The 14,931-nt window shown below is 32.4% G+C and overlaps 1 protein-coding gene across 1 annotated transcript; it reads left to right on the top strand.

Annotated features, from left to right (window-relative positions):
• Positions 1–343: 343 nt before the first annotated feature.
• Positions 344–2,651, top strand: LOC143542222 (uncharacterized). The gene is made up of 3 exons (XM_077034858.1): positions 344–806; positions 1,223–1,440; positions 2,265–2,651. The coding sequence occupies exons 1-3, from the start codon at positions 407–409 to the stop codon at positions 2,511–2,513; spliced, it is 867 nt and encodes a 288-aa protein (XP_076890973.1). The 5' UTR covers positions 344–406; the 3' UTR covers positions 2,514–2,651.
• Positions 2,652–14,931: the final 12,280 nt, after the last annotated feature.

Here is a 14,931-nt window from a genome sequence, read left to right as displayed (position 1 = left end):
AATCTATAACATTATTTATTTTTTTTTAAAGAGTTAAATTATATTAAAAATAGTTCCAATTACATTATGTGTTTAGTGAAAGATGTTTTTGAATATCTAACTTTCGACAATTATAAAAGTTAAAGTGTTCATCACTTTCCGTATATATGTGCATGATTTTCTTTCTTCTTTATCGAACAACGAATATATACACCATTTTTCCTAAACTAACGCTACAGTCAGTGACTGATTTGACCTCCCATCTTGAAGGCCGGAAACATAAGCTTTTCCCATTGGGCCAACTACCCAAATGACATACATCTCTCCATAATTCTAAGTATAAACCTTTTTAAACATTTATAAACCTCTTGATAATGTTTCTTGATTGATTTAGATACAAGATCTATTACATAACTATTGAACTTTCATGACTTATTATTGTACTATTTCAGAGTCGTTTAGGTCGACAACAACATGTCACTCATCACTATCCGAGAAAATCGTTCACAAAATATCATCAAAAGGCAAGAACACATCGTATATTCATCATAGTTCGTATCATGAACTAGAAGCCGCGTATGTAGCACAAATTTGCTTGACGTGGGAAGCACTTAACTGGAACTATAATTTCTATCACCAGTTAAGTGCTTCCCGTAAAGATTCTGATCCCGGATGTCCTGCCTATATTGCACAACAATTCCAGCAATTCCAACTGCTCTTACAACGCTACATTGAGACCGAGCCCTACGAGAATGGCAGGAGACCGATAGTTTATGCTAGAAAGAGAAGTTTGGCTCCAAAGTTGCTTCAAGTTCCAGAATATAGAGGTAACAATATACTACTTTAAAAATTAATTCTAAACATGTGCTAAGAAAAAATGAATAAGCAAATCATAACTGAAAAACCGAACCGAAATAATCAAATTGATTAAGGAAATGATAGTTTGGTAATTGAATTTTTATTAAAGATTTTTATTATTTTGTAACGGTTTTATGTTTATAATCGAATTAACCTAACCGAAATTAAAACAAAACTTTTTGTTTGTACAAATTATATGTTTTGTAACAAAAAAAATTGTTATTTTGTTAATCAATATGTTTATAACCGAACATGAATCATGAAATATCGGTTATAGTTTCGGTTTTAACCCATAACTGAACTTAACCGACTCATCCTAATCCCTCTCTCGAGTTTCCTTAGAATCGAATGTCATATTTAATAAGAGAAAGGTAAATTTTTGTAGATTCTGAGGAGGAGAAGAAAGATGAATATTTGGGATCAAGAATATCATCTTTAGCATTCCTTATAATCATGGAGGAAGCAATCAAAACATTCATGTATTTTCTCAAGGCTGACAAAGAGAACCACTTTCAGATACTTGCAAATATCTTTAGAATCAAGAATCCAAGGATTTCAGTTGACCAAACCCTTTTTGTCTTGCTCAAGAAAGTCAACCATAAGGTCAAAATCCCTATATCTCTTTTCCCTAATACTAGCATTAATTAATATTATTTTTTATAGTAGAGGTCTTAAGTTAAAATCTTATTTTCACTTGTTTCCTATCATTGCCGCCTAGTGAAGGCCACTTGCCAAGCACAAAATACAATTACTTGATCCCGTTGTTAGCAGTGTTAACGGGTCCATGAGTTTTCCAATAATGGTTATCATAGTTAAAAAAAAGAACCAATGTTTTAAAAACCTGACATGACGTAAAAAAAAATAAAACTTTGAACTTCATGTATTGACAAAAGGCGAGTTTAAAATTAGCTATCCAGAAATGAAATTAGTAAAAAAAAAATCGTCCGGTAAAATGGTGATCCATAAAACGAGTCATGTAAGCTTGTATATATTGACTCGTAGCTTACGAACCAAATTGGCGAGGTGGCCGGTTCTAGGTCTAACTGGTCCTGTTTGGTTTTTAAAACATTGACAAAATTAAAAACAAGTAATATGATATGTAAACAAGATATCATGTGCAAAACTTTAAATTAATACTACACATTTTAAGTCTATATTTTGGTTTCTCATTCACTTTTCTAACACATTAACAAAATAACATCTTTTGTGTCAAAGTTATGGGACCTACATGATTTGGACAAAAGATTTGCTTTTCACCCAAAACCCCTTTACTTTAACATCCTACAAACATTTGTCAATTGGAAAAGTGATATTGTTTTAAACTTTTAATACAAAATTATGAGTTAATTAACCACATTGCCAAACTTTCAACACTTAATAACATCTTATGATCATAAATTTGGTTTTATGCAACTTGAAACATGCAGAAGAAGTTAAAGTTAAAAGATCTACAACGATCGCGCAAGTGTTTTCGCAAAAGGAGGTCGAAGCAAGTTAATAATGAAATGGAGTTGTTGATGGTACAGATAGACTTAAAAGTGGTGTCAAGAGTTCTAAGAGCAACTGATCTAAATGATGAACAATTGCATTGGTGTGAAGACAAGATGACAAGAGTCAAAATTATTGATGGCAAGTTACAAAGAGATTCTTCACCACTTTTCTTTCCAGCACATTGACATACATGTATACATATACATACATGTATGGCCCACCCTATAAATGCTTATTGGTTTCATGACTAGATCCTGAACATGCACATCATCATCCATGATTCCTCTTTGCATGGAATTGAGAGAGAAGAGAATATTATGAATATACCTTTTAATTAAAAACCTTTGTAAAGCAAAAACCCTACCTCTTGATATATATTTTATAGACTGATGTGATGTTGTCTCTTCGAGTTTCATTTAACGAGAAAAAAAAATATAATTTGGAGGATGTCAAGAAAAATCGTGTTGTGAAGTTTATTAAAGTAAAAAACAAATGAGTAATTTTCGAGGAAAAAGATGCTTGTATAAAAAGTTGGTTATACACTTTTAAAATAACACCAATTTCTATATGCCAAATGATGAAAGTTCAAATCGATGTTTTTTACATCGGTGAGCGGTTTCAAAACTAAAATATAAAAGTTTTAAAAAAATATAGTAAAAATGTAGGTTATTAATTTTATTTTTAAATTTAAAATTTACAAATCTTTAATTTTGAGTAATATTATAAACTTATAAATATAATTATTTTTAGTGAACAATATATATAGAAGATATAATGATTTTTTAACTAACCCGACCGGCCACTAGCTGGTCTAGCATCGTCAACTTGAAAAACGAGAGCGGTTTGAGTGTTTAAGATAATTTTTAAACTCGGACAATTTATGACTCATTTACGTTTATATGTGTATACATAATCAAAATTGTTAAAAGGGAACCAACATTTAAACTAACCTTTATATTTTCCCATTGTATAAATATGGACCGGGTTTAAATACATAGTTTTCTGCAAGTAGGAAGTAGTAGATTGGGTTCAAATACATAATTATTAATATCTATTGGGAGTAAGAAAAATGAAATAAAATGGCACTGATATAATACGAAAAGGAGTAATCAATGAGTTGGAGAGTGTGACTGATGATAGGTACAATTCGTGAATAATAAAGATAACCAGGGATCAACTAAACCCTAGAACTAGAAACAACTTGATACTTGTTGTTGTATATTAGTCATTGTTTAATCTACTTTTACTTATGTCTTAAAAAGTTACAATAAACTCAAATGCTAGACGTACTTGATTGGTAAAATGTTTAAATAATATAGTTATTTAAAATTAAAAGCTAAATTAAAAATTACCATTTGTTCATCATTGAACGAATATCTCTTTGAACATCATTGAGAAACATAACATATTTAGAAGACGACGCCAACACTAACAATAAAAAGAAAGATGAACAGACGGAAAGTTACCTAGAAGTAAAAAAGGAAGATCGAAGAAGAAGGTTTTAAAGGAAATGAAATTCAAATCCCACAATGATATTAATGTTAGAACCGGCCTTGAATGCGCCACAGGTATATGCTTGTTTGAACTCTTAAAGGGTAAGATCAGAAATTCATTCAACCCCATTGTATACAAGTGGGTTCAAGAGTTATGTCTCTCATTTTTTTATTTTTTGAAAACCAAAACCTCTTCCTTTACTCAGCACCAGTTTCATACTTTACTGTGTGTGAAAAGCCTTCTTGTCTAGGTGGTCTTGACTGAGGTTGAGAGCGTAAGTAGCAGCAGCTGATGTTGAAATCAGCAAAAAAGACACAGATCGTAAGGGTTTTTGTACAAATGATCAGTGAAGTTTCTGAAAACACTTGAAGAACATGGTGAAAGGAGGTAACAGACTTTACACCTTTAACTTGGTTTTCTTATATTCACTCAAATTCTCTCACAAATATCATATATCTTACAATATATCTCGAATCTAGAAGTCGATCATGACCTGAACAGAACCGGATTGGGATTACTTTAACAGGTCCAGATCCCATTAAGATATCAGTGTCAAAATTGTCCTTGAATGAGCTACAAGTATACGCTCAGCGTTACATTTCTCAACTCTTAAATTTTGTTTGAAAATTCAAAACCTCTTCCTCTGCTCAACATCAGCTTCATACTTTACAATGTGCGTTGAAATCCATGAGTGAAATGCTTTCTTGTCTTGTCTCTCGGTGGTGTTGACTGAGTGTAAGCAGCAACAACTGATGTTGAAACCAACAAAAAAGTTGCAGATCGTATGCCTTTTTGTATAAACGACTGGTGAAGTTTTTGTAAACTCTTGAATAACACGGTGAAAGGAAAATGAGGGGGTGTTAATTCAGCACCCATGTGTGAGTTTATTAAAATGGATAGGTTTTTTTTGAATGGATGGATTGGTTTAACAGACAATGAAAGGTAGCACCTCCATGATCCTCATTTTTAAAAATCAAATATGATTGTAGGATTCTTTTTTATAATCAAGTTTTGTTTTCATCGATCTTAAAATTTTCAACTTTACCTATATTTTCCTTATCAACGGTTTCGTCATCTTCTCTGCCTCAACGCACGAGTTCGTGACCCTTTCGTTTTATATAAATTTTGTAGGATTTTTGTATTTCGAGTCAAGCTCTTAAGTGTATTAAATAAAAAAAATAAAGTTTCAAACGACACGAGATCGAGCTCATAAGTTAAATGAGTTGAGCTTAATGTTGAGGAAAAAATATTATTGTCTTTTATTTATTATTGTGTTTATTTTCGTCATTTAGTGTGTTTTTTTCCTTACATTGAGTCTTTTTTCTTGATATTATGTTATATTACTCAATATTGTGTTATATTTCATTCGACATTGTGCTTTATTTTACAATTTAATGTGTCTTTTTTCTCAGCATTGTGTCTTGTCGTCATTTTTTTCTGAACGAGAATGACACCGCGCGCCGGGGGGGGGGGGGGGGTGGGGGCTTTTTATTTTTTTTAAAATTTTTGTTTTTTATTTATGTTTTGAGCAATAATTTTTTTATTATTTATTTAAAGTTTTGTGTTTACGAGTTTTTTTTACCACAAATCATTCCCACAATTCTATTTTATCTCCCTCTACATTTTAACTTTTCCTCATTGTATTAAACACATAATATCTCTCCTAGACAGTGAAATTAAGAACTTGACCTGTTTTTCAAAAGCCAAGAATTTATACCCCTCAAACATAACTTTTAACCGTGTTTCCTTCCATAAAGATAATAACAAAAGCAAGGAACTTTACTTAGAGTATTCAAATGGTGGATAATAAAGGTTAATATTAACATCAATTTTATCATAAACATTTGATTAAGTCCTTAAACTAACATAAGACAATATTATAACAGTTTAACACAGTGGTTTCCATCTAAATTACACATGTTAATCTTATCATGATGATTCTTTTATTTATTTTTTTTACTTTTCTGCATTTGAAATCAAGTTTGTGTGTCTACACATTTTGAATAACTCTTAAATTCTTAACATCACCAATTTCAGATTAAATTAGTGAATACACATATATAACAAATAAACATCATACCATAATTGAAACATTAGTTGCCTTGATACGGAAAATGAAAACAAAGACACTGTTTTAAAGCCAAATTCTTGGTGATCGACCTCCACGGATTTAACCGTGGCAAGCGATTGTGGTGAATGAACTTAATTCGGATCCGGTCAACATCCTTTCTTTCCTCATATCCATATCCTTAAAAATGTGATAAAGAGAGCAAGCAACACAATGCTAACATAGTAACATGCCAAAAGACTTGACCACATAACCTGCCAAATGAATGCTTTCCCACTCCATCCCCGTTTGTTTTCTTATCCAGCATAAGATCAATCCGTTTGTTTTCTTTGAAGGTTGGTTGTTGAACTAAAAAGCATAAATTGACAATGATATGTTCATTGCTAATGCATATACCGTTTTTAACCATTAGGCCATTTGTTACGTCATAATATATAATATACTAGTTTTTATCCCTCATATTACGGGATTGTTTTATATTATATGTTTTTAATTTAATATTTATTTATTTTTTGAATTTTTATTTTTTTTATTGTATAAAAGTTAATAATATTCTTATGGTTTGATGATAAATTGTTTCACAAATAAATGAGATGTTATAACCTGATTTAAAAGCTATATGAGTTTAATGAGACCCAAGACCCGTTTATTTTTTTACTACAAAATCCGTTTATAATTATGAATATATATATATATATATATATATATATATATATATATATATATATATATATATATTTAAATAAATCATATATTAATTTAAGTATATCCCTACTTTATAGGATTTTTATATCAAATATTTGATGAGATTGGTTTTTAATTTAATGAGATGTTATAACCCGTTTAAAAAATATGTGGGTTTGATAAGACCCATACCCGTGAATTCGGGTCAAATGCATTAGAAGCCTCCATTTAAAAATTAAGCAAATCTGGTGACTCCAAAAAAAGGGGGAGTGACCACATTGCGACATTTAGGATTTTTATGCTTTCGTTTATATATATTATAGATAGGTATATTGGTTTTTATTAATCTCGGCCAATTATCATCTTTTGGTCATTGTCGGTCCTGACTAACGATTTGGCTGCTTTGTGTTTCTTTTTCCTTTTATTATGTTTTTGTATATCATTGTATGTACTTATACTGTTATATATTGGCCTGGTCATGTATGAGAACTTGGCTATAATGATTTGGTAAACAAACTCACCTATACAAACATCAAATATGAAATCATAATGTGAAGACAAAGGAGCCTCATCGAGCTAGAAGGCGATAAACATATAAATAAGCGCTTTCATGTTAAGAAATCAGTCGCTTAATAAAACATAAGCCATTGGACTCATAAGACCTAGATCAACATACAGAATAAGAAGAAAAAAGCAAAAGTTAAATACAATAGTAGATTGGGAGCTGGTAACGTTCGAGAGCATATTGTTTGTCTGTAGGAGAGACGGAGGAGCGTGCGTATATGCGCTTGAACTCTTGAAGAGTAAGATCTGAGAACTCATTGAGTCCTTTCGTCCACGACTTGTTGAGGGCGTTGTGCCTTTCCGCCTCCCTCACAGCTTCTTTAAAAATCTCAAACCGCTTCTCCGTCTCTGCATTGCTGTCGTATGATTTATTGTATTCAACCATCCATGCCTCGAACATATCAAACGCTTCTCTATCTTCCTCTGCATGGCTTTCTTTCTTTCTTTCAGTACGTAAATTAAATAATATTATTAACGGTAATAGTAATAGTAATAGTAATAAGAGAGAGAGAGTTTCGACCTGTTATAGAGTTAACAACAACTCGAGGCGGCTGCGACGAACCGACCGCCAATTTCTCCTTCATGTTACGGAATAGATCAAGTAGCAGTGGTGCCATGAGTGAAAACAACGTAATTAGTTTAAATCAATAATAATAGTAATAAATTTGTTGTAATTGGTTCCACTAATCAAATTAGGGTTGATGGCCGCTGTCAAAAACTCAAATAATAATTGTTTGCTTTTGTTGACTGTTTTGATTAATCCATTTCACACCTCACGAGCCGGTTCCAAACCTCAAGTCTCAGTAGACAACGACAACGTCCAATCAATCGATTAATTGATTTCACACCCAAACTATTTCAACTCATCTGCTTGCTTCTTAGCTTCTATGGCGAACCTCACAAGTCAGTAAGTCACAACGGCCGATGCACAATGGAAACTCCGTTTTTTAAGTCTTTCTTTATTTTTACGTTTATTTCGTAAACAATTTCTGGTTCTTCGGCAGTTCGGCTTTAAACAAATTTTATATTTTGTAAAGATTCAAAAGGCTGGGACAGATTCAATAATATGGATGGCTAAACTCAAATAACTTGGTTGGACTGGACTCAATACATACGTATATATTTTTAATTTTTCAGAAAAAATACACTATCGAACAAAAAACATGACAGGGTAGGGGGCCACTTTGGCCAATTAGAATATCCACCATTAACGGTGCCTATTTAATATGGATGGGCCGAAGGCTACGGGACCCATTATTTTTTTCTTACTTTTAAGTTTCGGGTCGGGTCAACACAATAATTCCAAACCCTAACCTACCATATTGAATATATATATATATATATATATATGGGAAAATGCGAATTGTCAAACCTGGTCTCTGTTTGCTTTTGTTGATTGTTTTGATAAATCCATTTCACACCCGCATGAGTCAGTTCCGAACCTCAGGTCGACAACGACAGCCAAAGTGGTAATCAGACTCTCCCCTTAATTACCACGTCGTCTAGCAATACCCTCGTGTGGGTCCATCATCCTCAGCCATTTCGTGAGGTTTTGCATGCTAGTAATATCAATTTTATATATGATCTATATTTTATGATATTATTATAATTGGTGGGGTGGGATCCTAGTTTATCAAGGTTTCAGTTGTTATTATTAGAATCAGTTACAACAAATTTATTTTTATTATTATTATTATCATTATTATTATTATTGAAACTGTTAATTTGGAGAATTAGGTTTTCACTCACGGCACTACTACTGGATCTATACCGTAACTTAAAGGAGAAATTAGTTGTCGGTTCGTCGCCGCCGCCTCGAGTTGTTGGTCATTTTATAACAGGTCAAGTCTCATGATTACTATTACTGTTACTATTACTGTTACCGTTATTATTATTATTATTATTATTAATATTATTATTATTTAATTTACGTACTGAAAGAATGAAAGAAAGCGAGGAAGATAGAGAAGTGTTTGATATGTTCGAGGCATGGATGGTTAAATACAATATATCATACGATAGCGTTGCAGAGACGGAGAAGAGGTTTGAGATTTTTAAAGAAAATAAGAGGGAGGTAGAAAGGCTCAACGCCCTCTGCAAAACTTGTACGCACGTACTCGATAAGTCCGCAGATCTTACTCACCAAGAGTTCTTGCGCATGTACGCATCCCCTCTTCGTGTTGTTCTATCTCCAACAAGTCGAAACTCTCTCTATTATTAATAAATGTTTGTCAAGCCCGCGGCCTTACCAAAAAAGACAAAAAATAAAAAAAACAAAAAAAAAACTCTATGATTATTATTATTATTATTATTATTATTATTATTATTTAAACCCTCTCTGTTACTAATAAATGTTTGTCAAGGCCTCGACCTTTTTACCAAAAAAATAAAATAAAATAAAATAAAACTCTTTGATTATTATTATTAATATTATTATTATTATTGCGTAATTTTTGCAGAAGAAGATAGACAAGCGCGGGTTCTATTCAAGGCATGGATGGCTAAATTTAAGAAATCATACGACAGCGTTGCAGAAAAAGAGAAGCGGTTTGAGATTTTTAAAAAATGTTTGAGGGAGAAAGGACTCAGTGAGTTCTCAGATCTTACTCTCCAAGAGTATAAACAACAAGCACTCGCACGCTCCTCCTCCGTCTCTGCTATCGACAAACAACATGCTCTCAAGCGTTACCAGCTCCCAATCTACTATTTTATTTAGCTTTTGCTGTTTATTCTTATTCTGTCTGTCTCTTTGTATGGACAAAGTGTTTAAATATTTATGCACCTGTCCTGAACATTAACTTACTTGAAATTTTTGTTGCATGTGATGTTAAAAATAAGCAGCTTCAATCATGTATGTATAACTAAACATCATTACTTTACTCTTAACATGATGCTTGGTTCTTATGACTAATGCTCTTGAAATACATCTTTTTTTGGACTTTATTTATACCCAATTTGTTACTCGTTAGACTTGAATCTAGGGCTGTCACTTTTACCCGAAACCCAACCAGAAAAAACTCGTACCCAAACCAAAGTAATTCGGGTTGGTTTTCGGGTTTGATTGATAAGTTTAGGGTCAACCCGAATAAACTTTTAGTTTTGAAATTAAATATATTTTTAGGTATAATAGGCTTAGTCTTAGCCACTAAAGTTATCAGTTGCTAACCCTAATCGATTGTTGTCATTTCAACTATTATGGATCGATTGTTTATTGTTAATTTATGTTTTCCGTTTATTACTCATAGAATCCGTAATCGAACAAACAAATCACGTCTGATTGAAGAAGAGTATGGTTCGAGTTAGTTACTTAGTTTTATTCTTCTTTTGAATTGTTTTATCAAGTTATGTTGGTTTTTTATTTGATTATTTGCGTTACGAGCAAAGAAGAATATGTTGCTTTAATTTTTGCATTGAAGTTTATAATTTTTTTTTGTTTTTTTGTTTTTTTGTTTTGTTTTCTAAGATACTCGAAACCCGATTAACCCAACCCAAATTACCCGAATCCGAAAAACCCATGAGAGATTTGGGTTGGTTTCGGGTTAAGATTTAAAACTTTGAAACCCGATAACCTGAAACCTGAAAAACGAACCCGAAGAACACCCCTACTTGAATCAGTGGGTTATCTTTCACTTTTTTATTAAGCGGCCAATTTCTTAACATGAAAGCACTGCTTTTATGTTTATTGAGTCGTGAATAAACACTTATGTTTGTAGGTTGTTTCATGCTGTTATGTTTGTGACTTTGCTTCTTTTTACTATGTTACTCTTTCACCTCTCCCTTTGTTACTACTTACTGCAGTCGATATCGCCGATATACCAGTGATATATCGGTTATCGGTCCTTGGCAATAAATCAGAATATTGGTTCAGAATATGGGTACCGATATTATCAATGTCATTGACCGATATATCACCGATACTTCCGATATTAGTGTTTTAAGTCTTAATTATCAACTTTTAATGTTCAATGTTAGTGTTAGTCTTAATCAATTCTTAGTTTGCTACGATTGTTAGTGTTTTGCAATTTGCAAAAGGTTAATTTGTTCATGGTAGGAGACTATACTGAGTTATTGGTGTTAAATTGCTATATATATAAATTTTACATAATATTAAAATTAACGATATCTCACCGATATCTCACTGCGATAACCGATATCTCAGATATCTGTCCTTGACCGATATCTGATATTTTTCGCATTAACTGCTTAGCTTACTAGTGGCTCCTTATTTATATATTTTTTTGGTTCCATGTTTAGAGCTTGGGGTCTTTCACCTGTTTATCCCTTTGGTACTACCTACTCAAGCAATAAAGTAATGTATGTCTGCATCTCACCCTCGTGAGACTCTACCAATAGCTTGTTATTTGCGAGTTTTTCTATGTATGATTGTTTTAATTATTGTTGATTTTTGAAGTTGAAATCCCACATGGCATCAGATCTTGTTTTACGATTTTATTAACATTTGGACAAAAAAGCCCATTGTTTTTCGAAAATTTTCAATATGCCCATGAAAGAATAATGGATCCGATGATTCTAGAACATAAACGACAGGTAGGCCCATTTACATTAATTGGGCTATCGTCCAGAATTGACAATACGGAAGCCCAGTGCCCCAACCATATATTCGTTTTACAGAGGAATCAAACAAAAATCAGGGTACATCCGTAAATGAAAAAAAACAAAAACCGAAACCGACGGAAAATGTATAACATACATATACGGGTAATGGAACAGGTATTCGGGCATGACACTAGTTATGATCAATAATTACACAGGTTTTAGATGAGTAAGATACTAGGTACAAGAATCATCGCCAGAAACGACATATTTGTTTTACAGAATAATAATAAACAAAACTCATGAAACATCCAAAAATGAAGAAAGAAAACCGAAACCAATTGAAAATGCAAAAAAAAAATCATATGGGTAGTGGCACAAGTATTTGGTATGATACCTGTTACGAATACTTACACGGGTTTAAGATAAGTAAGATATTAGATACCACCGGTCCACCCCCAATTATATAATTTTAGAAATTATATAACAATATTTTGAAACTAGTAGAAGCTTGAATATATACGTACATACAAAATTCTAAAAAGTTTAGTTGAGTAGTTAATAGTTCAAGTTGGTTTTTACGGTAAAGAGTTTAAGATCGGTTTTTGGGTAATATGCATCTCAATGGGTAAATATTTATTAATCACATAAGCTAATAAACGGTATACCCAATACTTGTGGTTCATAAATAAAAATATCGACCGATAAAAATTTCTGGATGTTAGCTTGATTATTTGTTTGGTATCACCACAAATCTTTTAAAAAACACAAATTGAAATAAACCTCAAATGAACAAAATCAAATAATCATTATTGTACTTTGTAAACCACAATAATATTGCAACTTGCATGCATATCAAAAAGCATTATGTCCCACCCCATTATATTCACCTGCAACTATCTAAATCCCTCTATATATAACTGTCAATTCCTAAACATAAACTGCATCTCTCATCACCATAATATTATTATATATAATGAGAAAAGAAGAACTCGTTAAAACGAGCTCGAGCTCGAGGCTAAGAAAGCGAAGAATGTCATCAATGAAAGAGCACTATTCAAGATTCTACATTGTTACAAGATGTGTTGTTATCTTGCTTTGTTGGCATAAGCATGCAAACCCGCTCTAACACCTTAACGGGCCGTTCAGATGCGTGTTTTCTACTTAATTATCTCACTATAAAGAAGTAGAAAACATACATACAAACAACCCTTGTTTCGGGTTTGTATGCTTACGCAATTACGCCTAAATATTGTTTACAATATGCACGAAAATAAGGTTATGTGAAAGTGAAAACTAGACTAGTTAATCAATCAATCGATCATCCATTTACGTTCTGCAATGTATACCAATCCTTGTAATTTGAAACCGAAATCATTTGATATGAAAACAAGATACGACGACGATGATGATTATTATTATTATTACTAATATTGTTTTTTATTTAGAAGACGAGCATTTGTTCTTGATCCATTTAAAACCAGTGGTGGTACCTTTCTTCACTGCGTGAGCTCCAACAACCACTGCAGATTTAGCCTTCACTAATCCGGTCGATGCAACTGCCTTCACCTGGTCCATCTTCTTATTATTATTGTTGCTCTTAATATCATAATGCTTATCGTAATCTCCACCTTGATCAAAAGCACCAGTTCCCCATTGATCAGACCACGTGTTCGTCTTGCTTCCCCTGCAACGTTTTACAAAATCACCAAATCATTGAAATTAGAAACTTCGGAATAATGTTAAATTTGTAGCATGATGCATATGAATTTGCAATCAAAGAAGTGAGCGGCGTTATATGTAACAAAATTACAATTCAATTATCTGTTGTGCTTTAAAATTCACGATTAGGGGACGATCAATCGAATATCAAAGGCTGCAGAGTACTGATTCGATTTCATTGATCGGTAACGGTCAGTATCAGTAAAACTCGGTCAAACATTGATCAGATTCAGTCAAACACTTCGATCAAAACTGATCAAAACTTTTACTTAAAAAAATATATGTAAAATTTTGTTTATATAAATACGTAAATTTAAAAAATTACAATCCGATTAATCCCAAATCATTAGTCGGTACAGCTGCGACCAACTAGCGCCTAGCGAGTTCTACAACACGGATTCGTCAAAATAAGTCAAAGCTGGTCAACTTTCAGTCAAAATTATCTGTTTTCGCTTCTAACCCCTAATCGCAAAGGAATTAAACCGGATTTCAAAATCGATACAAAATCTACGATAACATTTGGGGAAAATGCATAAACCGTAACCTAAACCACATCAATTTTGCAACCGCAGCAGATTCGACTTAAAAATCAACAAACAAATACAGTTTTAACACAAAATCAAAGATCTAAACAATCTAAAAACCTCAGCTTCCTTCATCTAAACCCTAGTTGCAAAGGAATTCAACCATATTTCAAAATTGATACAAAATCTACAATATAATTTGGGGAAAACGCATAAACCGTAACTTGAAAGGCTAAAACACATCAATTTCGCAACCGCGGCAAATTTAACGTCTAAATCGAATATCTAAACGATCTAAAACCTCAGCAACCTTCATCTAACTCCTAATTACAACTTAATCAACAGAATCAGTTCAATTTAACACACACATTCGCTTCAAAGGCTGAAACACAGATTATATACACATACAGTCAATATTATCAACGAAGAACACTTAACGGATTACGAACAAAAAATTGAAGAGAAAATAATTGATACCAAATCTACGATAAAATTTGGGAGAAATGCATAAACCGTAACCTAAAACACATCAATTTCGCAACCGCAACACGTTTAACGCCAAATTCAAACACCTAAACCTTCTAAAACCTCAGTTTTCTTCATCTAAACCCTATTTGCAAAAAATTCAACCAGATTCCAAAACTAATCCAAAATCTACAACAAAATTTGGGGAAACGCATAAACCGTAACCTACAACACATCAATTTCGAAACCGCAACAAGTTTAACGTCAAACTCAAACACCTAAACAATCTAAAACCTCAATTTCTTCATCTAAACCCTAATTCCAAAAGACTTCAACAAATCAATCCAATATATACAATAAAATTGGGGAAAATGCATAAATCATAGCCTAAACCACATCAATTTTATAACCAGCAGCAAATTTGACATCAAAATCGAAGATCTAAACGATCTAAAACCTCAGCAACCTTAATCTAACTCCTAATTACAAATTAACCAACAGCATCAGTTCAAATTAACACGCACATTC

Source organism: Bidens hawaiensis, unplaced genomic scaffold, assembly GCF_021521415.1.
Source record: "Bidens hawaiensis isolate Kalapana, Puna unplaced genomic scaffold, B.hawaiensis_p1.1 tig00012804_1, whole genome shotgun sequence".
NCBI lineage: Eukaryota > Viridiplantae > Streptophyta > Magnoliopsida > Asterales > Asteraceae > Bidens > Bidens hawaiensis.
The sequence above is the reverse complement of the archived record's forward strand: the minus strand, read 5'-3'. Positions and strand labels throughout refer to the sequence as shown.

Bases quoted from the DNA above. Each gene is read 5' to 3' on its own strand.
- LOC143542222 (XM_077034858.1), top strand. From the start codon at position 407: ATGACTTATTATTGTACTATTTCAGAGTCGTTTAGGTCGACAACAACA. The intron at 807-1,222 runs GTAACAATATAC...AAATTTTTGTAG, and splicing joins TCAAGTTCCAGAATATAGAG to ATTCTGAGGAGGAGAAGAAA. The intron at 1,441-2,264 runs GTCAAAATCCCT...TGAAACATGCAG, and splicing joins TCAAGAAAGTCAACCATAAG to AAGAAGTTAAAGTTAAAAGA.